General features: G+C 41.0%; 1 protein-coding gene across 1 annotated transcript in view; it reads right to left on the reverse strand.

The window, feature by feature from the left end:
• Positions 1 to 26,475, reverse strand: part of RNF150 (ring finger protein 150) — a gene marked incomplete at both ends in the record, with an annotated part of 116,445 nt that overhangs the window by 28,945 nt on the left and 61,025 nt on the right. Inside the window, 4 exons of the mRNA XM_081998994.1 lie at positions 2,307 to 2,403; positions 9,982 to 10,064; positions 10,453 to 10,524; positions 17,621 to 17,871. Coding sequence (XP_081855120.1) covers positions 2,307 to 2,403; positions 9,982 to 10,064; positions 10,453 to 10,524; positions 17,621 to 17,871 — 503 coding nt within the window. The remainder of the gene's footprint in view (positions 1 to 2,306; positions 2,404 to 9,981; positions 10,065 to 10,452; positions 10,525 to 17,620; positions 17,872 to 26,475) is intronic.

The following is a 26,475-nucleotide window of genomic DNA, read 5'->3' on the forward strand; positions in this document are numbered from 1 at the left end:
TAACCCCCAAGCTACCAGATGCTCTTACAGTCCTACTTCCTTTGCTGTCAGCCAGAGGAAAGCCCTGACACAAAGGCTACCATCTGCTCCCAGTTCCCATGGACAACTGTAAGTCAGCTCTCCCTTCATGACCTTAACTGATGATCCTTGCGGGTGGGAGCCAGTATGCTTCCTCCAAATGATGGAGTGGGCTCTTTTCAGTTTGTTGTCTTAGAACAACCTAGGGAAATTTTTACAGAAATTTATACAATAAAATCCTCTAATCAAATTTTGTTAGTGGAACATTAACATCCAAGGGCTTGATTTTTAGTGTTAAGACAGACCAGCACTAAGGCTGATTCGGAAATCTTAATTTGACCCAGATGTTTATGTTGGTTACAGCAGTATCTTTAATTACCTGCCCAGTACAATTATTTCCACAGAAGTTCCATGTGGAAAGCTCTCAGTGAGGGGAGCAGAATGGATTGCCCTTCTGCTACATGATACAGAGAGAACAAGACAGGGAGCTGTGAGAAAAGAAACAATGGCTGAGGAAACTGAATGGCACTTTTAATTATTCCTGGCAATTAGGTTCTATACCTGCCACTATGGAGCTGTTTATACGTAGTAAAAGTGAGTCATGTAAACCAAAACCTTTACACATGGCCTCTTGGCCATGTTTTCCCTCCCCTTGATGTACCCAGCCTCAGACAGCCTGCGGACAAGCTTAGCCTTCAGCAGCTGTCAGTGAAGTCAGTGAGAGCTGTATTCTGGATGTAAAAACTGACTGATGGTACTAAACTTTCCGGAAAGACGTTAACAACTCACCGCAGGCCTCCAAAATGTAGAGGTCTGATTTGGCTATATCCCCTGATTATGAAGCTGGATGAAGAGCATACTAATGAAATGCTTGGGCAAAAATGGGAATGGACCAGTGTGAGAGCAGAAATCCTGTGGTCCTGCATGGTGCAGAAGAAAGCCATGGAACAATATACTGGGTATGAAGAAGAGGTGTCAAAATCCTGGGTAACTGCTCACTGGCAGGCCTGTGAACTGAGACATGGAACCTAGGAAAAAACTTTTGTATTTAAGCCTAGGCACAGAGATGCTGAATGGCAGAGCCAGCCTTCATTCCAGCCTTTCCCAACATCTCAAATACTGATTTAACAGGTGTATCAACTTTTAATATTCTAAAGATAATATACACGCTTAGCAGAAAAAATAGGCCAACTGTAATGACATGTCACCCTAACTACAATGCTCTACTTCATTTTGCTCATTCAATATTTTTAGCTGGGATTATATTAGGTTAACATATCTGCCTACTTCAATAAAAACATACTTCATCACTTGCTGCGGAACCACTTCTTCAGCAACCTGCTTGGCTTCCTAGTCTCAATGAAAATTAACTCTTGGGGAACGGCTGCATCAGCTCCCCTAATACGTTCACATGAGCTATTTTACTTTATATAGCTCTTTCCTATATGAGCTGGCATGTCACCATCTCTAACTGGGGAGGGTATTTACAGCACCTGTTAACACAGCAACCGGTGGTGTTTCAGTATTGAACTTCACTATCACGTGGCAAGCCTTGCATGGTGTGAGAAAGTGACTCACTTCTTTCTGGAGAAGCCCCTGTGGTTAGGAAACTGGATGGCAGACAGGACGTGCACTATCTGAATGTAAACATGCAACCTAAAAAGATCAATTGCTTTGGCAATTCTAACCGCATCTGAATGTTCCAAATAACAAAGAGCTTAACAATTTCTTGTATGTCATGTGGTCTGCTGCATGCTTAGTTACTGGGAGAAACGTTCCCTAACTGGAATTAGGAGTACGGAGCTTGCTACAGATAGACTTTAAGAGAAATCTGACAGAAAAAAGATTTGGTTTCCCAGAATGAGCCACTAGCTGTCCTCGACTAGTATAGCAGGGAAAATTTCATTTTGCAGACCTTCTGCTTTGAGATTTGAACTGAGAGCATGATTAAAAAAATAAATCCAGTCCTGAATTAAAACACAAACAAAAGCTATGTGAAAGAATCTAGAAATCCACCAAAACACCAGTAAACAATCCTCTGCTTCACAAAGCAGGCAACACACAAATCCCAACACCCAACCGACCCCCATACACACTCTCTTCCTTGCTAATAAAAGTAGGGTGCAAGGAGAGAGGTAGAGTCAGACATTTCAGCTTGTAGTCCCCTTAATAAATCAGTAACATGGTAAGAAGAGTAGGATGGGAACAGACCGGCAAAGGGATAGGGATATACCCAAGTAGCTGGTGTTTCCCTTCTGCCCCAACCGGCTGCTCTGCAACATGCTTACCGGGATCCCTAGAGCTTTTAGAATATTCATTTTACACATCGGGCAGGTACGATGGTCTAGCAGCCAAGGATCTACACAGGACTTGTGGAAAAGATGCCTGCAATGAAAACCAGGACATTTTAATTCAAATCCACCACAGCACGATTTACCACTTAGTACCAGACACTTCTGAATTCAGTAAAATTAGAGTATTTCAAATGGTGTGGTTTGTGACCTCTGCAAGGACTCCAAAACTATACCCTGTGCACACAAGACTAAAATTATTTCTGCAGCATCTCAAGCATGTGTGCACAGTGTTGCTCACCTGAGTTTGGAAAAGAAAACATATACCTAATTAGAGAATTATGAAAATTACACAAAAATGTATCAGCAAAACTCATACTCTTTAAGTGTTAAAGGCTGTCAGTAAACAAAACCTGCTTGCTGGTAAAGGTAAAAATCACATTAGTGTTTCTTGATGGTTCTACAAACAAACCTGATTACACATAATTTAAATGCAAAGCCATCAGGGGTCTGGTATTCTTTAGGAAGCAGGCATAAAGAAATAAAATTAATTTTAAAAAAAGGCTACTTTTCATTTAAATGTAAAAAACAGGATGATGCTTTTTAAAACATTCTCCCTGACTTTCCTGCTCTTTAGAAGTTGCCCATCAGAGTGAGCTCCTAAACAATTTCAGCCCCGAAGGGGTTATAGCTAATCCTGTGCTTGGTCTGGTGACTACCTGAGCCCTGTGGCTGCTGAGGGCCACTTTTCTTAAACATTATCCAGGTGGAGCAACTGAAAGTTCGTTGTCTATCTTCGCCTGACACAAACCGAGATTCAATATAGAGGTATTTAGTGCATGTACCTGACTGAGAGAGTCTATTTTCTCTTGCAAGCATATTCTGTTACCCTGTGGTTGCAGAAAACAAATGTGATAAAACGCAGTAATGTGGGGCTTGGGATTTAAGAAATGCTCTTGAGTAGGCCAAGTAGAGGAGTCGGGGCTCAGCCCACAGCAGTGAAATTTGTACAGCTCCACTCCTTCTGAAGAAAAGGGGGAAAGTTTCCTACCATGCACATAGCCTCAGGAATCACGCTGGCATGTAGGAAATTGAAAATTGACTTGCCTTTCTAAAAATCTGTTTTAATCAATTAATTGAAGAGAACAGAATAGTACAGTTGGAAGGGACCTTAGTCCAACTGCCTAACATAACCTAATAATAACAATAACAATAGTAATAATAGAATCTTTGGGTTGGAAAGGACCTTTAAGGTCATCTAGTCCAATCCCCCTGCAATGAGCAGGGACATCTTAATAACTTAAGAAAAATTGAAAGAGGGTATTTTATTCTGAAATATGAGGCTCAATATACATACACAATCTTGGTCCAGAATGTGTAAACTAAGACTGATTAGCTTGTTTTGAAACACCATATAGATCAGCTCTAAATTTCCTTTCTAAGGCTTGCAACAGGTGTCCCACATTTTATTTGGCAGAGCCTGAAAGTCACGTTTCAGTCTGCTTGAACTTTTACATTTGAGCAGTCCCCAGCCTGTGTTTCCCTGTGCTGCCTCTGCCCCGTGTGCGTCGCTCATACAACACAGCCATACGAACCCACCAGGTAACCGCAGGTGGACACAGCTCACAGCTGCCCAAGGCTCTGTCGGGAGCAGGGCACATACCAGCCTCCACGCGGAAATGCAATCTCCGAGAAAGCCGGCACGACTTAATGCATCAAATAATTTTAAATATTTAAGTGGCACGTATTCAGCTGAATGGGTCGGCCGCTGTATCGTGTCGCGGGCTCTCTCATACAACAAAATACACACAGCTTTGCAATTTAATGGAAGATATTGAGGTGCACTTTCACCAATATCGATTTGCAACCCTGGCTCTTATTAACACGATACTGGCTGACATACTAGCTGGCTGGCTGGCTTACTAGCTGGCTTCAGTCCTAAATAACACTAGACATTCAAAGCTAAAACTGTGTGAAATCTCAGAATCGTATTCTTTTCACTGCGCTTTTTTTTTCTCACTGCTTCTAGAAGAAACAGGTCCTTTGTGAAACAAAGCTACGTGGCAAATTATCGCATTCCTGTACTTGGTCTGACTTCACACAACTATGGGAAAGGGCAAATTTGTTCTTGGAAGTTCAACCTAGTCTAATTATATCAGTTGGCTGCAATACCAAACTTTTGTCAAACCTCATCTGATCCTGTATGTCAACATGATTAACACAAATGAAGCATCGTAATACTTGAAGTTTAAACCACTACTTTACTAAGGCTGCTAAAGTTCACAAGCCTCCTCCCAAACAAGACTTGCTTTACTGGGTAAAAACACAATGCACCAGATTTCAGTCTCTGTCCTGCATAACTCTTCCTTCCTTTTATCTCAGGAGGGACATAGTCAGTATATCATCAGGTAAGCATTCTGAATAGCTGAAAGCAGTCCTCAGGCATGTGTAATTTTACATTTAGAAGTCTAACCAACAGAATTCCTTGGATGTGTTAATTCATGGAGGCTACTGAAAGTCAATGTCTTGCTTTTCAGCTATTTGAGATAACTGAAATTCTTGATAGTGATTGGTTTTCTTTAATTATATACTCAAATTCATAAACAAGTATGTTCAACTGCAAACATCTGATGCACATTTGTGCCAAAATAATCATTACATTTACAAAATCTGAGATATTTATTATTTGTTTGAAAAAAAATTAGATTTCCAAAATCTGTTTTGGATAAAAAAAATACATAACTTCTATGAAGCAATTTTACCATAGACTAGAAAGTCTCCTTTTGTTTTCAAGTTCAAGCTTTGCAAGCCTCAGTCAAACTGTGGTTCATATTACAGCATTTCATAATATCTGTTAATTACCAAACGCTTGGAACTTTCATGCCTTAAAGACTTTAAAAACCTGAAGTTTAGTGTTCCTAAAGTTAGCTTCAAAAAACAGTATTCTAAAAGAAATCATACCAATGCAGAGTAATTTAAATAAATGACAGATCATGTCACTTTGCACTTCTCAATACTACACTAGCACAGCGTATTATGTTTCTATTAATTTCAGATATAGTATGTACAACAGAACATACTTGATTATTTGACAGATATCTACAGAAAAATGGAATGTTAATTGAAATCAGATAAAGATTTGCATTTTAAAATTTTATACCACATTATATAATTAGAGTGCTCATAATATCTATTTTTGAACACAGAAACATTTGTGCACAGAAGTGAGGTGGCAGGCTTTGCAGATTTGCGTTTGAAAATTTATTTTATTTGTTATTAGCTACAGCACGATATAAATGCTTATGGCTTTCAACAAATTGTCAATTGTTTGATATCGTGATAAGTTTATCATCCAAATCGGGCAAAATAAGGGTCAGCACAAAGATGAGAGCGCAACTGTCACATGGTAGGACAAAGATGTAAAAAAATATAAAAAGATCAACTGCAACAAAAATCCCTCTCCCTCTGTAGTTCTGACTGATGCAACTTTTAAAAGGAATGAGAGGGTAGAGGCATCATGGATGAGTTCAGAAGTAATGACCCATACAGGGAGACAGTAAGAGAGATGTTTCAAGGACAGGCTCAGGACATGGCTTTGACAATCAAAGTCAGAGCTAGAAAAAATAAGGATTTTGTTTGTTGTGTGCAACCACATGCATTGCAAAACTATCTTGATTCAGATGGGCTGAAAAGTTTCTCCAAAGAACTGTAATTGATTAGCTGAAAGAGAGGAAGGCGAAAGGAGAGAAGATGTCGTAACAATCCTCATACAAAACAAAAGCTTCCATAAGGAGAAAGGAAACAACTGTTCTTCACCTCTCCTAGGGATAAGAGGCACAAGGATTTGTTTAAATTGCAGCGAGTGAGATCCACGTTATATAACAGGAAAATCTTCACCACAGTCAGGGTAGCGAAGCACTTCAATAAACTATCAGGGGAATTTGCAGAGTCTTGATCCCAGGAGACTGCAGCGTGTTGGAAAAAACTCCCAAGAACGACACATGCACGGCCAGTGCCCCTGTGCTGTTCCAGAAGTGGTGGCCTCCTGGGATCCCTCCTGCACTCTTCCGTGACTCTGTGACTGCACGTGGCTGTGTAAAGCTCACAGAGCACAAAGAAAGAAAAAGAACCTCAAAATCCCAGAGCATTTCATTTACTATTATCTAAAGAGTGTTTCATATTTTTTAACTGGAAATTACTTTTAATCATACAAGAAAAAAATTTTCATTTCAGGCTTACCCCAAAATGATAATAATTTGATTGTTGTAAAGCTATCATAAAGCTTTCAGCTTGCCAACAATTTTGAGAAGTTCTTTTTCCAGGTTAAGGGAAACTTATCCTCCCACCTTCTACTCCTAGTCCCAACTTTCCAAACTGCATGCAAACAAACCTAGCAGTCTAGGTTTATTTTCTAGCAGTCTTTCTTTTTCTCAGAAGAAAAGCGTGAGCTAAGAGAAAAGGAGGCAAAACCAGAAAAAGAGGTACATCTCTAGGGGCCCTGAGTAAGAGCATCAGTTGCCTGGATTAGACATAGGGTTGAGACAGAGGACTGAGAAGGATTTTGGTGAGAGACTGAGCAGCACTGTAGTATCCAACGAGAAGGTCTGGGCTTTCAGAGGTGCATGTACATTATTATTTGTTTATTTTTGAGGAAGAAGGTGATGATGAGGGTAAGTGAGAGGAAGGAATCAAAGGGAATGTGTGTGATGAAATAATTTTCATGGAAAGCTAATAAAAAGAGAAAGGAGGAGTGAAGCAGTCTCTGAAATCATAGTTGTTCCTGGAGTGAAGGTTCAGGGGAAGGGAAAGAGCTGGAATGGGGTCAGAGAGCACATTTATTGGTGACAGAAATGAAACAACCAAAAAAAGAGGTTATGAAGAACTCAGTAGACATGAGGTTGAAAGAATTGTCTTGACTGGCTGGAAGTGTAGTCAAGTTAGTAAAGTTTAGTAAAAGGCACACGCTGGGAGCAGCAGCACCAGTAACTTCTCCAAAGACAGAGCAGAAAAGACAGAGGTGTTTTGAAGCCACAGATGGAGGACAAGCAGAAGGAACCAGGGCTATGACAAGAGATGTCACTCTGGGAACAATGAACTTGGTTACATTTGAGGTTGTGTCAGTGCCCTCAAAAATAACTTCAGTGATGCTTGCTACCATTAAACATAAAAACAGCTGCAAGACAACACTTTTTTTTTTTTAATCAAGTGTCAGTCCTTATTTATTTAATACTTTCTGTAGAGTGAAGTTTATTAATACAGTCAGTTGTGGGAGCTGGCTAAAGAAGACAGAGAAGAAGCACTAGTTAACTGAAATTCTCTTAGATCTCCAGAATGGGATACACAACAAGCTATCCCAGTGCTTGCTCTCTGCCAACAGAAAAGAGAGGACATGTGGGAAAACAGAGCAAGTGTTAGTAAACATGTATCTATATGACTTTAGAGCTCATCCACTGCAGTATTGTCTGGTGGATTTTTGGTACCAATTTCTTAAGAGATTCAGGCTCCACCAGCCGTAAAAAGAAATCTCAAGATATATAGGGCTTTATAAAGAGTGTGCCTGCTAGCAGTGGTTTTCCCAGTACTGTCTGCAGTACAAAGCAGCATCTTTCATGTGCGGCTCTTGGGGCATATTTGGCTTTGCAGGTAAAAAGTTCTACATCATAAGCACCTCCTGGATAGAAACACTAAGGTCAGCCAGCACTGGTGTCATATGGTGCTGGCTTCTGTAAGGCTTGCTGAAATGCCAGCCTCTTATTAAACAGCAGTCTAATGAGGTTCCCACACTAGAAACTGCACACAGTTTAACTGAGGATGCTGGAGGACAAAACCTACCGAGTCTGTAGGTTTTTATCAAGATATAACACTCTCCTACTCACTTAAGACAGAAATTAATCCACTTTTTTTTTTTTTTTTTTTTTGATGTGAGACAAGACTGACAACTGCAGAAAGAATCATGACTACCATTTCCTGTTTTGGAAGTCCAAACCCATGCCTATGTGTAAAATACTGCCCTCACAATTTGTGTAGCAGGGAAGCCAGGGTTTGTGAAGTAGCTGCTGGAGAAAGATATCTGAGTTTTTATAATTCAAAACTGCTGAGGCTCAAACTGTTAGTATTTCACGAGACAGTTCTACTGCTGCTACCCTTTTAGCATGAGTCATTTTCTAGGCGACCTTTTAAGTCAGCCAAGAACTGAACATCACCTGTTAACTATGCATTTCCTATTCACTCTGCTTGACTCAACACTGTCAATGACAAAGTCTGACTGGAGCCTCACTGAATTATGAGGCGAGACCTAAGTGAAAGATAGAGCTTAGAAATATTTTTTGCTGTTGTATAACTGCCTCCCAAAACTGCCTGTCTCTATCATGCAAAATTTCCAAGCTTTATTATGCTTCTATGAAAACAAGCTTTGTCAAACCAAGGTCCACATTTTCTGATAATTTTTCATTTTTCTGTATTTCTGCTTCATGAAGTGATGAATTTGTGTCCGTTCATAGGAAAAAAAAAGAGTTCACACGCAATTTGTCATTGTGGGGGATTTACAGTAGGTCAAATTTATGATTAATCTGTTGCTTTTTGTTTGCCATTTAGTGATAGCAGTAAACAGATTTAATGAGTCACATGAACAGAAATGGACAGCTTGTAACATTCAAATATCTACTAGGGAACAACACAGCAGGAAAAGAAACAAATATTTCAGTTTCTCAAGCCAGTGAACATGTCTGCAGGAGAAGAAACTCTATTAAAAAAATAATCTCTGCTCTGTATGTACAGCACTTGAGATTACTACTTCTAGGGAACTCAAAGACTTGCTCTTGCTCTCCTAGGGGAACCACTGTTCCTAGGAAATTTCCTAAGAGATTGATTTCCTTAGAGGAATCCTTCATTAGCTAACACTTCACAGATGACAATACCATAGCACAGGGAGATGAATACAGCTGTTATGGGTGGCAAGAGCCTGTGCTCCTGTGTCACATCACTGCGAGTGTACGTGCTGCGCAGGGCACGTTCACATGAGGGGAAGAAGAGAAAGAACAAGCCCAAAAGCTCTGCTTGTCATTTCCATGTCCCACACACCTGAGAATATTTTCATGGCAGCAATAGATAACGTGGTCTTTATCACATTCCCTTTATGCTTTACTGTTTCTACTCAGCATATCTCCTTTTACGGTTGGTTGGGTTTTTTTGATAGAAGTCATCCCTTTCTCAGCATCTGGACATGGCCCAGGACAGCAAAAGAAGCAGCTCTCTGGGGAGCAGCAGCCTGCTCTATCCCTGGCTTCTGTGCCTGGGGTTCACCTTGAAGTCAGGGGCAAATTCTTCTAAGGCATTTATTCTGGACTGATATAAAAACAGTGAGGAGAACTGAGAAATCAAAACTTTTAGGTTAAAAATACTACTGAAGACTTTGTAATAGGTCCAGATCAGACAAAATTTCTGACTATCATGCTAAACTCAGGTTCTTGCCACCATTAATACTACTTTCTACTATTTACTACTTCAAGTTGAATAAAGAGGTATTTCAGATACCTTTACCAACAGACTTTGAATAATCAAAATTATAAACTCACTCTTCCCTCCCCAAGCTCTCAGGCAATCTCATCAGCAAGAGCCTGTCTTGAAGTAGAGAGACTATGAGAGCTAAAAGCACCTTCAACCTTCAACTTACCTGCAAGGCAAAATTCTGACAACATCATTGGGCTTGTAGCCTTCAATACAAACAGCACAGTTATCAAAGTCTGGCTCAGTTTCCTAAAGGAAAGAGAACATTAATCATTTTCATTTTTTGATTTTGTCAGCTAATCTCTTCATACAAGAGCCTATCTGACAAAGTAAAACAGACACTGACAAGCAAGTCAGATCTTCCAACATGTTTCCAGTTGGAAAGTTGCCCTGGGAAGCATGCAGATTTAATTAGCATGTTTTAACTTTCTGGATTTTCTGCATCTTCACAGAATCACCACCTTCTCTCGCTACTCCATCTCGTCTGTATATTGCTTACCAGTATTCTTTCCCTGCCTGAAGGACACATAGTAGCTAAATAAGCAATTGCCATTTCTGTTCTGTCTCATTGTCCCAGTGGTCTGAAGGAATCCTCAGCACAGAGTTTCATTTGGTAATGAGCAATCTGAAAAATTACCTTATCACCTTTCCTGATTGTTCTGACTTGCAGCTTGCTGATTGCTTTCTTTGCAGCATCTCCAAGCCGGCGCTGTAATACAAAATTTGCTCTTAAGCATTTCTTCATGCAGAAATCATCACCTTTTCTCCCTAGGCTTCTTAATAATCTGAAGTGACTGTACATGAAACAGGACAGTTCTGTATAAATATAAACAGATGAGGTCAGTCATGCTGTTGTTCACAATAAGGGCACAGGAGGTAGTCTAAGCTTGCTGGTAACCCATGGCCGATGAGGTAAAGCTACTCTAATGGAGTTCCAGTGGAGAATGCATGTGACTCCATCTTTACTGTTCCAGTGAGTAGCAATACATGTAAAAAGTCAACTATTTAGGCATCTTACTTTTTTGCTCTCTTTTTTTAATAACACTTGTAAAAAATACATTATTAAATGAGGCCTGGGCTAATGAAGCAGAGTGAACGTTGAACTTAAGATTCAGAAGGTCTTTATTCTTACGCTGTTCCAGAACAAGTTCATGATCTTCAGCAAGATGCAAGTGCTGAAAGTAAGCTGTTAATTTGTTAGCCACAAAAAATATGAATGATCTTCTCTGCTGTTCTCTTTTCCTGCAACAGAGTTGCCTACTTTATAGGAGCAATGCAAGGTATTAAAATGAGGCGAAAGCATCTGCAGTTTCTTACAAGTAAAGCACTATATAGTCCTCAGTAACATGCTATCCATACATACCCATTTGCTTGTTCGTTGCCTTGCTGTCTTTCCCTCCAGTGGACCATGAATTGCTTACCACGTGATGTTTCTGACTATTCTCCCATATTTCCAAAACACTGTTACTGTGCTGGCAGGGTCACAGCCACTCAGGATTAAAGTATGTAATAACAGCCTGATGCAAAACACCCTGCTCTCAAACGCTGAAGTTGGAGATGCCTGTCTCTTGTAAGAGGCTGAGAACATTATGGGGCAGTTCAGACAATCACTGCTCAGCAGAGCTACCTCTGCACCCTGTGCTATTGAGCTTGTATCAGTGCTCAAAGGACCTGGGGGCTCACTTGTGCTAACCCAACAACGAGTCGATGTGGAGACAGACTCACAGGCTGGAAAGGTCTTTGAGAGGTCATGTACTCCCACCCCCTGCTCAAGGATGGGTCAACTTCAAAGTCAGAGCTCTGTGCAGTCAAGTTTTGAATATCTCCAGGAAGGGAGATTTCACAACCTCTGTGGATAATTTGTTCCAGCGCTTAACCACTCTCTCAGTCTTTTTTTTTTTTTTTTTGAGACATACAAATGGAATTTCCCTTGTAATTTGTGACGGTTACCCTTGTCCTGTCTCTGGCCACTCCGAGAAGAGTCTGACTCTGCCTCCTCTCCCAACCACCTGTTATGCAGCTGAAGGCTGCAGGCAGAGGCCTTCCTCCTCCTCTGCTCTCCTCCTGGCTTAGCAAGCTGAGCTGCCTCTGCCTCTTCTCAGACATCATGTTCTCCTGTCCCCAGACCATACTGGTGACCCTCCTCTGGAGTCTCTCCAGTTTTTTCATGCCTTTCTCGTACAGTTTCATGCAGCAACACCTACTCCGATGTTTTCTTGTCAGTTTTGTAACAGTTCATGATACAGTACATCCCAGTTTGCCACCAATACGTGACTTAAACTCTCTTCTTCACCTCCGCTCCCCATCCATGTTTCCAGCCATTGTTAGATAGGAGGGAGACTTAGGATCTTGGTGACTCAGAAGCCATTCAACTTTTCGGGCTGGGACCACCGCCTGTGCCGGAGTTCAGAGGGGCCTGTCAGCGGGAAGGGTTTCCAGCTGGAGGGGGTGAGAGCATGAAACCAAAAATGGAAGGAAGCTGGATGTAGTTTGTAAATTGAGACCTAATCACCATACAGATATGATTAATAAATTACCATTTTGTTCTTCAGATTCAATTAAAATCACTGAATTAAATTTGGAGAGTAGGCTTATTGGATTGCAAAGACATGGGAGACTAATAAAACGCATGCAATACTGAAAGCAGAGAGCAATTTCAGATCTAGCTGAAGAGGTGAAAACGATCTTGGCTATCATATGAGATTTACATATAAGCTTTCCAACATAGCTATTACATGTGAGGGAGTATGTTGTAGTTATACAACATCTTTTCTGTGGTACATTTTCATCACAGTCTCCCTTAAATAACGGGATCAGTGGAGAATTGGAAACATTTCTTGCCAGCTATTTGTTTCTTTAATGTAAATCAAAGACAGACTGATAACATAAAGCAAGACAAGAGCCATTATGTCCTGCTTCAGGAATTGCTTGTGATTCCTTTTCATCATTATTATTACTTAAACTAATGAAATGTCTCAGTTCTTCTTTGCATGTTCTTCAAGGGGAAAGGACAAGATTAAAGACTCATGTACATCTTTGATCTGCTTGTTTTCATGTTTGTTTTATCTATCTTAAATAGACAAATTGATTACTTATATGCAAATGAGAATAATTTAGTTTTTGAAAGAACAGGAATATCTTGGAATAAAGTCATACTTTCAAAGGATTCTACCATATGAACAAAAGGCATGCTATCACTAACCAATGATTTCCCCTAAAAGATAAGAGGCATTACAATAGTTTAAGGGTTTAAAGTGAGGCTTAGAGATTTACAACCATAAATCTCATGATTTCATTAGCAAGACTGCAACATTCAGTACTGGACTAGAAGGAGTTAAGTGTATCAGATGCAACGGTCTTGTGGAGATGGTGATACTAGTTAAAAAGAGGAAGTAAACGACTGTAGATGCTGTGAAAGAGAAATTATGGTAAGTGCTTCTCTCCTAATGGCCTTACTAAACTGTCACCTTTGCAGGGAGGAGATCGCCTTGTGCCTTGCGCAGAATGAAGCGCACCATCAGGATGAGGTATCAGACACATCTCCTGTACGACAGATAGTTTGCAGACTCCATCATGGGAAGCATCTTCTCAAGACTACTTCAAAGATTAATGTCTCTGTTCAGTGGCCCAAAATTCTCATCCAAAGCCACAGCCAGCAGTCTTCCTTCTCAGATAATTGCTTGACCCGCCACATGCTGCCAGTCACATACTAAAGTAGATCCTTCACTGGAGATTAACTCAGGACACACAGTACCCTCCTCAGCCCCTGTGCAATCACTGCCTGTTGTGGCTTTCGCCATCCTGCAAAACTCATGGAGCCCACCTGGTTTCAAAATGACTTTACAGAAAACATCTTAACAAGAAACCAATGGGAAGAAATGACATGTAAGAAATAAGGTCAACAGGTCTACCACTTAAACATCATCCCCTGACCATCTTCCTATCTCACGTCTCACAGACGACAAAGAGAACTCTAGTATTACTGCTGAAATATGAAATCTGACACACTGACAGAGTTAGTTTTGGGTTTTTTTAAGCCTGTGTCCTGGCTGTTACAGGGCTGAGACAACAAGTCACATTTTGCTGAATTATCTCCAGGACTTAACTTGTCATGTAATTCCAAACTGCTTCCAATTAGCTCTGCAACTTGATGTCTCTTGGTACAAACAATTCCCACATTCTTTCACAGAGAAACTCTGTTCAGGAGGGCTCCAGGAACAAGCTGCTGAGGAACCAGATTGCCTATGCTTTCCTTATACAAATTTATCCTCTTCATATCAAAAAAGGGAGTATCATCAGGGCAACCACCTACTTCCTGGACACCTTGTTAGGTGGGAAAAAAAGAGGAGGCCTTGGATTTTCATCCATGTGAATATTACTACCTATCTTCTACTTCCACATGTACCGTACAGTCTCCTGTGCTAGAGATACTCTTAAAAATTAAATGTATTAAAACCAAAATTGAAATCTAACCATATTTGTAGCTGACACCCTGGCTGCAGGTGCACAAGCCCATAATGGAGAACAGTTTTGCGCTCTACTGCATTAATTGCCAGCCAAGTTGGGACGAATAGACCAGGGCATTCAGCGAGAATCCTTGAAGTCCTGATTCTCCGCTCATCAAAATCAGGAACTTAACTGGTATGAGCTGTGTCTTCCTTCTGGCACATGAACCTGGATTTTGCACACGTGGTGAGGAAGAGTGGTGGCTGAAGATATACATACTGTATGTCCAGGTTCCATCTCACTGGGGAGTCACAGGAAATGATTCCAGGAGATTCTTCAGTCTTTCTAGCTGCCTCTCTCACTAGCTGGACTCGTTGCTTTCTTGATGGATAATTATATTGGTTCCTTTTGGGTTTATTGCTTGATCAGCAACTTAAGTGGTGTGCAAGAAGGGAAATGGACCTGGAAAGGAGGGTCACTATATAAAAGAGGACAAGGAATCAAAGGTGGTTATGAGGCTTGACAAAAGGACACACGATGTTTTTCATGAAAGGAAGAAATAGTTGCAATGTGTCAGCTTGGAAGAGGCAAAATGGAAGATGACTTAGGGAGACCTGGAGTAATCAAGGAAAGATGTTCAGAAATGTTGCTGTCATGTACCAGTGCAACACCCCTCCGGCTCAGAGATAATAATGGCTTTGTCTGCTAATCATATTTTGCAGTCAGCCACATTACCCCATTCCCTCACATTGTCCCATTCCCTCCCGCAGTGCCCAAACTACCAATCCAGAGGAGGCTGAACTGCTCCTGGTAGCTCCCGGTACCAGCCAAACCTAGGAAGTACATGCATGACAGAGGTTAACAAAGAGGAGGCATAGGTTCTTATTCAACACTGAAAACATAGGTCCTCACAAGATCTTGTTTAAAAATGTATGATTTTAAATCATTCAGATGTCAAAATTAATTTAAGCTTTTTATTTATTTTTTTAAATTTTAAATGAAGTCTAATAAATGAGTCACAATTTTTTGCACTTTCAGAATAGGGCAGTCAGTCTGCATAGTTAGATTATAATGCATTGTGGGGTAGGAAATGATAGCACAACTTTCTCTGAATAGTCCAGCTGGCTCACCCTTCATCTGATGCTCTGTATATCCAAACATTTCAACCTTTGGACAAACTTCAGCCTGAGTATATCAAATACAAACAGAAGGAAGCATCTTTCCTAAAGTTGGCCAGCAATGAAGGTGCTTACAACACATGCAAGGCTTTCCAACAAGTAAGCACAATACCTTCATACAGACACATGCAAGTTATAATGGCAAAAGATTTTGAGCACGACAGAAGAATCTTGCTCCAGCAAAGCAACACAGTTTTTCTTGCATATATCTGAATATCCAAGATATTACCATAAAAGTTTGTGATCCCATCCTTTTGCTACAAGAAAATGTGTCAAAGAAAAAAAAAAGCAGAAATTTAGAGGAACAGAGAGGAACTCTCATGGAAAGGGCACGACCAAGATGAGCTCTTCTGAACTACCTACATCATTATATTCCATAGCCAGGACTAAAAGAAAAAACAACCAAACCACAGCGACTTATTAAAACAAATGTCTGTACATTGCTACCATTTTTCATATGAAAAGAGCTAATGAAGAGATTAGAGAAGATGTCAGGCAAAACTGGATGAAGAAAGTACATGAAGAAATTCTAGTTCGCCCCATGTCATTACTACAGCTTCAGCAAAAAATTAATAATACATAATTGCTTAGGAGGCATGCTTTCTTATTCTACTGAAGAACAGAACTAGTATAATAAGAAAGTTATTAAAACCTCTGCACAGGACAACTGCTTGTGCACACATTAGTCTCATTCAAACTTTGGAAAGAAAATATGGAAATCTGCTTGAACATATAAACCTATCAGTTCCAAACTATAGCATATTACCTGAATGAGCATCTTTCTTTGTTGACTTTCATGTTTATGTATGTCTATTTACACTGCTAAGCTGCCTGTATAATTACTTGATTGAAAGCACACTTACGGTACTCACATACGTAAATTAGGCACACGTGCTTTTGCAGCCAAAGCATCTATAAATTATCACAGCCATTACAGTCACAGTGAATCTGCTGCCAGTCATGTTCAAATTCCAGCTGGGATAGTCTCATTCTTGCTATCCAAAATTTCATACTGTATATTTAAAAGGAAAATATATTCTTTCTGTCTGTAAATACAGAGCAGCTGCTCTCTATGTCAGAGGATGCCTGAATTTCAATGGGGGAAGGTGAGGGATCCCTATACGTTAACGTATACGTTACAGAGTGTGTGGCAGTACTTTTCTCTATAAGATCATTATTAACACTCTCAGTTTTACTTTTTCTGCAGAGCAAGCAAGGCAACTCTCCCGCTGCCCCAACAGCAATTTATTAAGGGTCCAGAAACATCTCTGAATTACAGTGCATTTTTTTCCCTGAAGTAAAATGGTTTTCTCCTCAGATTTCATATATTGATAACATTTTCTACTGTACCATTAGAATGAAATGTAAAAGTCTCAGCTTCACAGTTCTGCTGATGCTGAGATAGTTGCATCCAGACAAGAAAAGATTAAATTTATTATTATTATTGCTATTATTATTCAATGCTGAACTACCATAAAGACGCACAGTGCTTTATAAATCCAGAGGGCCTCAGGACCTAGGGCTCATTCCCACTGCTGCTGACTTCTTTCCAGCTCTATAGGTTTTCTGTCTCTTTCAGGAGATTTGGGACAAGATGCCAAAACCAAATGCAATGGTCTGATAATATTGGTGGGTATCACTACAGCACTTACATTTTCAGTGATCATTGTCAAACACAGGGACGTGTTTGCCTTTCAAGCGCAGGACCCTTCTAAAGAAGTATTAAAATGAAAACACTTTTTTTTTTTCTTTCTTATTGCGAACCCTTGTTTCACACACAGACATTCATATACCTTGCTATATTTTAGTCATAATTTTGATCTCAAGGGTCATTAGTTATATACATTTCTGTGTCACTTGGCTAGATGTACCAAGGCAGTCTTTTCACTAATAAACATTATGAACTTTCTGTCTGTTTCTTGTGTGTTTTGCATGGGAGAAAAACCCCATAAAATAAATACACTATATTTATTAATTTCTTTTTTCCTGAATCCTATCTATATTGGGAAAAGCCAAGACATCTGGCAAACACAAGCATTTTTATCTCCCCATTCTTTCAATTTTCTTTTTTTTTTTGGTTTGGTTTGTAATTTTTACCACACATTTACAATTTCCTCAACTTTAAGCTGAATCTCATGGTGGTTTTTTGGAAACACAAACAGCCATTCCAGCACTGCTCACCTGATTTCTGTCTCTGGCATTTGCGTAGCGGAATCGCTGGATATAATAGAAGACGAGCCACGCCAGCGAGATGATCATCAGCACAATGAAGGAGATGGAGACGAACACCACAGAGGTCCGGCTGACGTACTTCTGCAAGTTGCGTGTCCCGATGGTTATGTACATCATCACAGTAATGTTCCTCTCCAGAAGGCTCACTATCTCTTTTCCTTTGGGTTCAGGAATCATTATTGCTACAACATCTTCTAGGCCTATGAGACAGAAGAGAGAGAAAAGAAACCTTAGGTAAAACAAGTGACAAAACAAGGCAAAACAGTAACAAAAAAGCTCCCCGTTCTCCTGCTCACCAGGAAATAAGTCAGATGGATCTGGTGAAGGTTTCACCTGGAACCCGTTACACAGTGTGTTTCTATGAACTAATTTTGGTGAGGCATGTAAAATGTATTTCATGGGTTGATGTAAGCACAGATTTCCAGCACTATTCTAGACAATATTGCTGTAAGCACTGCAGAAAGGGAGACACGCTGCAGCCAGCATCTTTCCGTCCAACACTCCACATACATTTATCATAGCCCATTTTGCCGGGCTTTTTTTGTCAGAGAAGCACCCCCCCCCCCCCCACTCCACATTCAGATCAAAAATACTTTCAATCACAGATCCCCACATGGTGTCATAACCTGAACGCACCAAAGCATCATGCCCTCACCTGGGGCTGGCAATAGGAAAAGCCTGTGGGGACAAGAGCAGCTCAACACGTTCCCAGCTCACCCGCTGCCTGGTGCTGCCACAGGCTCCCCACAGTCCAAGCCCAGGCAGAGGTTTGGGAGCCCTGCTGGGAGCTGGACTCACCGACTGATGCAAGTTTAAAGTCAAGAGCTCTGTTTTATTCCACAAAAAGCGCTACCACAGCCCAGATCAGCCCCTGACGCAGTCTGCAGCATGGCCCCAGGAGGACACGAGTCAGCACTGCCAAGGCGGCAAAGTGATGTCTACTAATGGGATGGGGCAGGGACTTCCTACAGTCCTGTCAATCTTTCTGAAGCCACGGCCCTGTGAAATGGGCCCTCCAAAGATCTATCAAGCCTTGACTCTGCACCACCTTTCCTTTCTGTACAGTGCTGTTTCATTTTACTTGCATCACACGCTGCTGAAACAATTTTCCTTCCATAATTTTATGTCCCCTAGGGACATGACAAGTATAGTCTGAAACTATCTGGGACTAGGCAGTTTGTTAAATGCCTTTTCTGGCTTTATAAACATACTATAACTCCTTTATGGTTTAATATTAGGGATATTCTGTTCTTCCACTTCACAAAACAAGTACATAGACAATTTTTACATGAAATCCTGAACTGTACTAAGTGGCTAAGGACAAACAAGATATATTTTAATGTAGAAACGTGCTAGAAACAACAGCATATGAAATGATTACAAATGGGCATTTAGAAAGAAAGGTACAAACTGTGGATGTCTGAAGTCAGAGAGACGATGCTGGGGTAGGGTATCAGAATTTCAGCTGAAATCCCAGGAAATCAGCCCACATGTCGTTCACCCCACGGCTACCTGTATTTTGACTGTGGCAGGAGGACAAAGTGCTGCCTGCCTTGGGACATTTGTGGAGGTGGGAAAGGATCACTTGGTTGCAGATAGAGGCAACTTGTGTTTCCAACAGCATCCTCCTACAAGCTGATATCCAACCTGAGCTTCAATGGTGCAGCACTGCGCCCTGGTCCTCATGGTCCAGCTCAGACATTTCTCCACCAAAACCCCCTGGGAGGCATAAACCAGGTTTTCAAATGTATTTAGATGCTAAAGACCAGGAGGTGTCTAGCAGGATTTTGGATATACTAAAGCAGACAGGTGGGTGGCATTCAATGTAAAACGCTAACCGTGGTGGAAACTTTATCAAATTCTGCTGGGTGCCTAGATCAATTTGAGGTACTGAAATAGCTGTGACGGACTGTTGCTACTCACACACCAAATCTGCCGCAAAGCTGGGAACTGAACTCTCCTTTCTGAAGTCTTGGAGTAGAAGTGCAAACTGCACCACTCTTCCTCTCATGAGACTTTCCATCATAACACTTTCCTGATTATGAACAGGCCAGTCAGCAAACAGGGGGAAATCAATAGTTCAGCTGAGTCTAGAGTTTTATATATCCATGATAGGAAACTTAACCTTTCTGCTGATACTCTTTCATAAAGCATTAATAATTTTCAGTTATTTCTCTTTATTTGTCTAGTGAGAGCCCACCTTCAGAAGCCAAGATAAGTCTACCTTTGAAATGCTTCTGATACCTGTTTAGTATAAAAGGCTAATGCAAACATTACCCTAACAGCCTAGGGAGAATTTGCCAAGTCTCAAAGTGGCTAAGAAGGGCACTGGTGCCACGCCAGTAATTTTCCTGCAGTCAATAAAACAAATTGTCTGGAGCAGTGCTTAGTTGTCCACATGCCTGCCTTTGTTCTCTTCCCTTTCTTTAAAGAAAATAAAAATTTTAAGATCACTCTACAGGAAACCAAAGTAACCACCTCACATATAGCCAAAAAGAACCCATAGTGAAAAATCCCACAGCCCAAAATACTGAAATGAAAAAGCCTCTCAAAAGCCATCATTCTGTCCCACTCACTTGTCCAGTACAGACCTCTAACATCGTCTTCAGTACAATCTGGGACACTGTATGAATGAAGTTACCTGAAAGCCTATAAAAATGGAGATACAGACAAAAATATTTTCAGTAGAAAAAATTAACTCTTTAATTATCTTGAACCTTAAATTTCTTTAAAAACTTTAAACAACATGTTTAATTCAACTGAATATAGCTTAGTATATTTCTGAAGAACTGTAAATAATGGGCACAGGCCAGATATGACATGTTGCAAATAAAGAATCACATACCATTGTTCGATTATGAAAGTAATTTTTGTAATAGTAAAACAAGCACCTCACAGCAAAGTAATGAAAAAGAAGGAGAAAAAATTTGTGATCTCCTGCATAAATTTAACCTCATTCCTGTTTTTCATCACCTGCCCTTTCTGATCAAGCTATAGTGCAGCTTTCTGGCTTCATGGTGGAAACGTAACTGGTTTTCAATAGGAGTGCAACCACACCCTCCCTTCTCCACTCTCTGCCAGGATGGTCTACTGCCACCTCGGGCCTAGGGACTTTTAACATACTTTAAAAAACACAAGATACTAAGTAAATTGCAATGGATATATGCTAAGTAAAATTACATTTAGAAATGCAAAGTAGAAGACACAGCTATTGCAAGAGGAAAGCAGTTGCTTTTATTTATTCAAGCCCTTAATATATTCAAATTGCAGGCTATCTGGTTATTTTCTTGGAAAACATTACCATTTGTAATGAAGTATTCTTGGGAAAAAAACCCAAATCAGCAGCAAATAACAATCAGGATTTTTAAAAACATTTTATTGAGTTTATGATAATTTCTCCAAAGCACTATAGAGAATGCTATTTGATCAGTCAAGTCATTAAAGTATGTTTTTAGTCTAAAAAATGCTCAATATTGGAAAGAAAAGAAAATTAAAAAAAAGAGAAAGTAATTTATTTCCCTTTTCTCCCTTCTACAACAAAATGTTTGTATTATCTCAGTTTCAGTAGCTAATGATACACGGGAAGCTCTGACATACATGAATACCATACACACTAAAGAGGAGAAATAATGTAACAAGACATCAATATTAGAGATGCTTTTCTACGCCCAAATACACATTTGTATAAAAGACTTCAAAAACCAGAAAATATCTGGTAATATGTACTGATGCTTCTCTGGTGAGTTAAATGCTAACGATGCCTTCCAGTACACACACCCACAATGGTAACTGCATTTAGTGTCACTCTTGTTACCTAACACACTTCTTTTCTTTTTCTGGCCAAGATTAATGCAGAATCTGACATGAATTTTTAAGTAGCTGTCAGGATGAATCAGAGATTCATAAATCAAAGGTATTCACGCTGCAGCGAATGGACTTTTTTTCTTCTTTTTTGGCTTAGGAAACATTTAACATGTCAGTGCTCTCTCCTTATAAGCCAATAACAAAACAAGTAAGGTAGAACTTACAGGCATTTGGGATGATTTAAGCCACTTTAACTTGCTGATGCGTATTCGCCTAATCAAGTATTTCTGGGTGGAGGAAACGCGCTGCCGGTCTTCAGGCAGCTGTTCCGCTTTTGGGCTCTGCATCCCACGGCATTATGCAGGAGGGCCATCGGCACGGTTATCGGCGGGCGTTGGACAGGCCCGGGCATTGCTGGCTCCGGCGGGGCCACGCTGGAGAGCTGTGGACAGGCTCAGCTTGTTTCCCAGTCACTGGGCCAAACGTGTAGCCCTGTGGCTAATCCATCGACGGCACAAGAGCTGCACCAAGCTGTGGCTACTTTGTGCGCTTACGAAGAGTTGCTCTGGAATTAATAGTTCTTGATATACTGAATCCCCCATGCACTATACCTTCCTGTGTGGGTCATCCTGGGCTCTTCCTTGCCCCAGACTGCAGAAGGAGTCCCATCTTCTACCGAACTGCTAATAGCAAGGAGGAACCATGGAGTGAGGGGAGATGGAGAGTGACTCTGCAGCAGGCGCCAGCCACCCTCCAACACCTACGTGTGGCGGCGGACGACAGAAGCCTGTGAAGACGACAGTCTGAAGACAGACTGCTTGTGAAGCAGTGATGAAGTCAGAGAGTGTTTTCAACAGCAAGATGCGCACTTCGGAAGAAAGACTCTCTCCAAACCTTCTTCCTCCCCACAGTACTTGGCTATGGAGATACATTTCAGCTGGGATGCTTTTATGCAAAATTGCGAACCTTTTCAAGTGTAACAATCTATACACTGGTGACAGGGTAAAATAAAGACTTCAGTTCTTTAACGGTAGCTTTTGTAGAAGAAACGAACAGATTTTACGGCCAGAAGATATATGTTAATTCCCCACCTTGGCCACAGGCTGTGCTGACAAACCTGTGATACTTGATTCTGTTCTGGGAGTTTCAGGGGTGATCCTGAAAAAGGTCCTTTGTTCTCCTAATTAGCAGTCAGGCCCAGCAGTAGCGGGCTGCTGCTTTAATGCTGTCAATTTTTGATGCAGACTCTAAAAAGTGGTATGTTTCTGACACATCTTAGAAAAGATGATTTAATTCTTCATGCTTGGCAACTGCCAGAAGTCAGTCAGAGAAATAATTAATTGAATTATTTGAATAGAATTCCAACTTGGGAGGCATATAGAGTCTTCTCCAAGATATTCTATCAAGATGGAAGTAAGGATTTCTCTCATGTTGCACATCAAAATCAAGTACTAACGTATTCCTTTTTACAGATTTTGAAACTGAAAACTCAAACTATTTTAGAGCTCAGAAATTGCCCTGATAAAACAGACAGTGTTCAGTCCTGCTCAGAGACCAGGAATAGACATGTTGCAGGAGGGCGCAAGAACCTAAGCAACTCTTCCTTTACTTCTCGAAGAAATAATTTCAGTTTTAGGTAATTTTGGTAACTAACAGCTATTGGAAAAAAGCAAACCAAACACAGATCTAAACAATCTGATAGCCTGCCCATGCCCAGCTCTGGAGCACCCTCCCTGGGCTCAGCCCGTGGTCTGTGGGTCCTGACAGCCCCACACAGCATGAGCCAATTCGGTGGTGGTGATTCCTGCGAGCTCAGCAGTGCTTGCTCTGCACAAGGACTTACTGTGCTGCCAACCACTCGAGTGCTTTCCTGCCGTAGCTCCTGCTGCTGCCTGCGTCTGTGTGAATGCATTTTACTGTATGATCTGGATGATGTATAACATTTCAAAGCAAATTTGGAGCAAAGCACAGACATTATTTTTTAAAGAATACTTTTTTTTTTCTCCAGAACAGCAGCTGAAAAATTAGTACTGAGGAGAATGAAAAGGAATCCATGGTGATGGTGCTGTAGTTGCGATCATCTAAGCTACAACCAAGAATGGTCTGTTGGGCTATTAGAAGATACTACCTTTTGCTACAGACCTTGCTTTCTTCGAAAAGACTATTGCTTTATAATCGTGTTTGGTTTTCTTTACAATGAAATTACATGGGAAATGGTATATAGGTTAATCAGATGGCATTTCAGTTGAATTTTAGGCTATGTAACTTGTGCCAGACATGGGCAACTACAGATTAGGTTGTTCAAAGTTATTGAGTGAGGTTCCTCACCAAAGATTCTTAAGCAAAAAAGGCATCTCTGAATAAAACAGAAAGGGCCCCACATGAGAAAATAAGGGGTTAAAACCCAGGACCCTGGTGTTCCAAAACATCAGAGAGCCACCAAGTACAAACGACACCCACGGACCACAAACTGCTGGAGGCTGGGAGAGCAATTCTGGGGAGGTAGGACTAAATGTTCATCCCGTGCTTATACTCTTCCCCAAGCTGCTGCTGTTTGTCATTATGAGAAACACAATGCTGGGACAGATGGACCTCTAAAACTGCAGACTTGGTTTTACATTAACTGGGAACTGAAAATTGTATCTCCCCTGGAGAGAAGAAAGATTAAGTCAAGTCATGACAGTGAAACAATAGGGTCAAAGTCAGAGGTCTGATTATGCCAAAAAGACCCTCTCTGAGCCGGAGTGGGGAAACTATACCTGTTTCTGGACTGGTAATGAACAAGAAAGGGCCAGGGCTGAGACAGTTGGTGCCTCTTGCTCCTCAAAGCCCCAGTTAGGGCTTAAGCCAAGGCAGAAGGGTGTGTTTCTGATGTGGAGGCAGGAGGGTGGGTTGGTGGCTCAGAGCTGTGCACCACGTATGTGAGCATCAAGTGTTTAGCTGCCACCACAGGGCTATGAACACAGTTGCAAAGCAGAGGAAAGCAGTAAATAGCAGGATGGGAGATGCACCTGCCGGCCTGGAGAGACAGACTGCATCACCATCTACGCTGAACATCACACCTGGGTTCTCCAGGTGGGACTGTCCGCCTCTTCTCACAGTGCCAATCCCAGAAAAGTATCACTGTCACCAAGGGCAAAGGATTGGTGAGGTTTTGGGAAGGATTTCACCCTACAGGGAGGGAAGGCCACTGAGCACGATGCAGAAGTCTTTGCCTACCCACCTGTGGGGCCCACAAGCACTGCCTGCCCCACGCAGCAGCCCCACGCTGCTCTTGCACCCTGCTGGGTGGAGGAGGAGAGCTGCCAGCCACCAAAGAAAAGCAGGAGCGTGAATGTTCTCTGTCCCCGCTGCTAAAACTAAGACACACCAGGCAGGCAGAGCTAACCCCCTGCTAGAGTGCCCAGCCCAAGAGGAAAAAAAAAATGCAGGGAAAGGCCAGAAGCAAAGACAGCATAGCAGCACGTAGCCCCAGTTTTGTGGATATCAAGCTACTGAAGTTATCAGAACACGAGTTTTCACCATATAATCTTTTTTCTTTTTTACTCCAGAGCCCTTGCTTTGCAATGACGTGGGTGCTTTCATCTCCTCCTGCCCACATTTCCAATTTGTTTTCCTTCTCTGTTTAAAAGCAGAGAGATATTTCCTTCAACTTATCCTCTCCCTCATTTCCCGCTTCTCCTTGGCACTGTTAGCACTCGCCTTGGTCCTTTGCCCGTCTTCCAAAACATTTAACTGTAAATCAGGCTTCCTTAAAAGGCAAATGCAGCAACTACAGAGAGCGGAGCGACACCTTTTCCCCACAGCACTTTTCTCATTTGTAAAAGAAGGAAACACTTTTACACAAACTATTTTTTTTTCTTAGACAACCGTATTGTCACCAAACAGTTTTCACTGCAGAAGCACAAATATCTAGTAGGATAATTAAGTGACCTGTAAAGAAAAAAGACCTACTAATGTTAATGTTAATGACGGGCTACAGTATTTAAGTAACAGATACAAAAGTTTTCTATTCAGTCCCGAAGTGAACAACACTGACCTCCAGCAGAGCTACTCTGGGTTCATTTCTTTTGATACTAAAACCATGAGAGGCAAGATGCTTCTGGCTGTGATCGCTCCTATGAAAAGCAGCCTCAGTCACTGTTTATTACTGTTTAGGGATAAAGAAATTTCTGTTCATGTTTTTGTAATCAATGCTGATCTTGCCAAGGCTGTAAGAGCTCAGAATATATTGACTTCCTCTGATTTTATGCTGAAACTGCAGTGAAGGAAAAAGAAGTAAAAAGCTACAAAACTCACAAAATCAAATTCAGCATGATAGCTGCATTTTTCCTGGGCTTGGTTCCCACAGTGTCAGTTCATCAGTCTGCTGAACTAACCGATGCTAATGAACCAGCGTGGTGTTACTTATTCACACTTAATTACAGAAAATGGGCAGTTCTCCAAGAGGTTTCTTCAGTCCCCTACCCAATCCAAGGCACAAATTTTTGAGACTATGTTATCATAACCAGGATAGCACTTCATTATAACTGCTAATCATTTGTACTCAAGACTTCTCTAGAAATTTCCCTTGGTTTATAAACAATATATACTATTAATGGCAAATGCCGCTTGTTGTAAGTCCTCTGTTCTGGAATTTGCACTGCAATGCTTTGTGATTTTTTTCATGCACAAAGTGGCCAGACTCCTTCACGCAGGCCTTACAGCTAGGATATGCTCCAAATCATAGCAAAATATGCCATGGGGATAATTTATTAGTAACCTTTTCAGAGTTGTGGCAAAACACACCCACTGTCTAAAGCAGAAGCTGCTTTGCTATCTTCAGTGGAATTGTGCCAATAGAAAATGTCTTAAATAGCATCTTACGTAGTCAGGGTAGAGTACAATGCAAACACAAGCTAGTTACTGTGCCTGGCGCTCTTAGAACAGGTATAAATATATTTTCATTTACAAATGGGGACACTAGAGCAAGTGTGTTGAATGACTCTTTCATGAAAGAT

This window comes from Phaethon aethereus (genome assembly GCF_964289735.1).
Source record: "Phaethon aethereus genome assembly, chromosome: 4".
In the NCBI taxonomy this organism is placed as follows: domain Eukaryota; kingdom Metazoa; phylum Chordata; class Aves; order Phaethontiformes; family Phaethontidae; genus Phaethon; species Phaethon aethereus.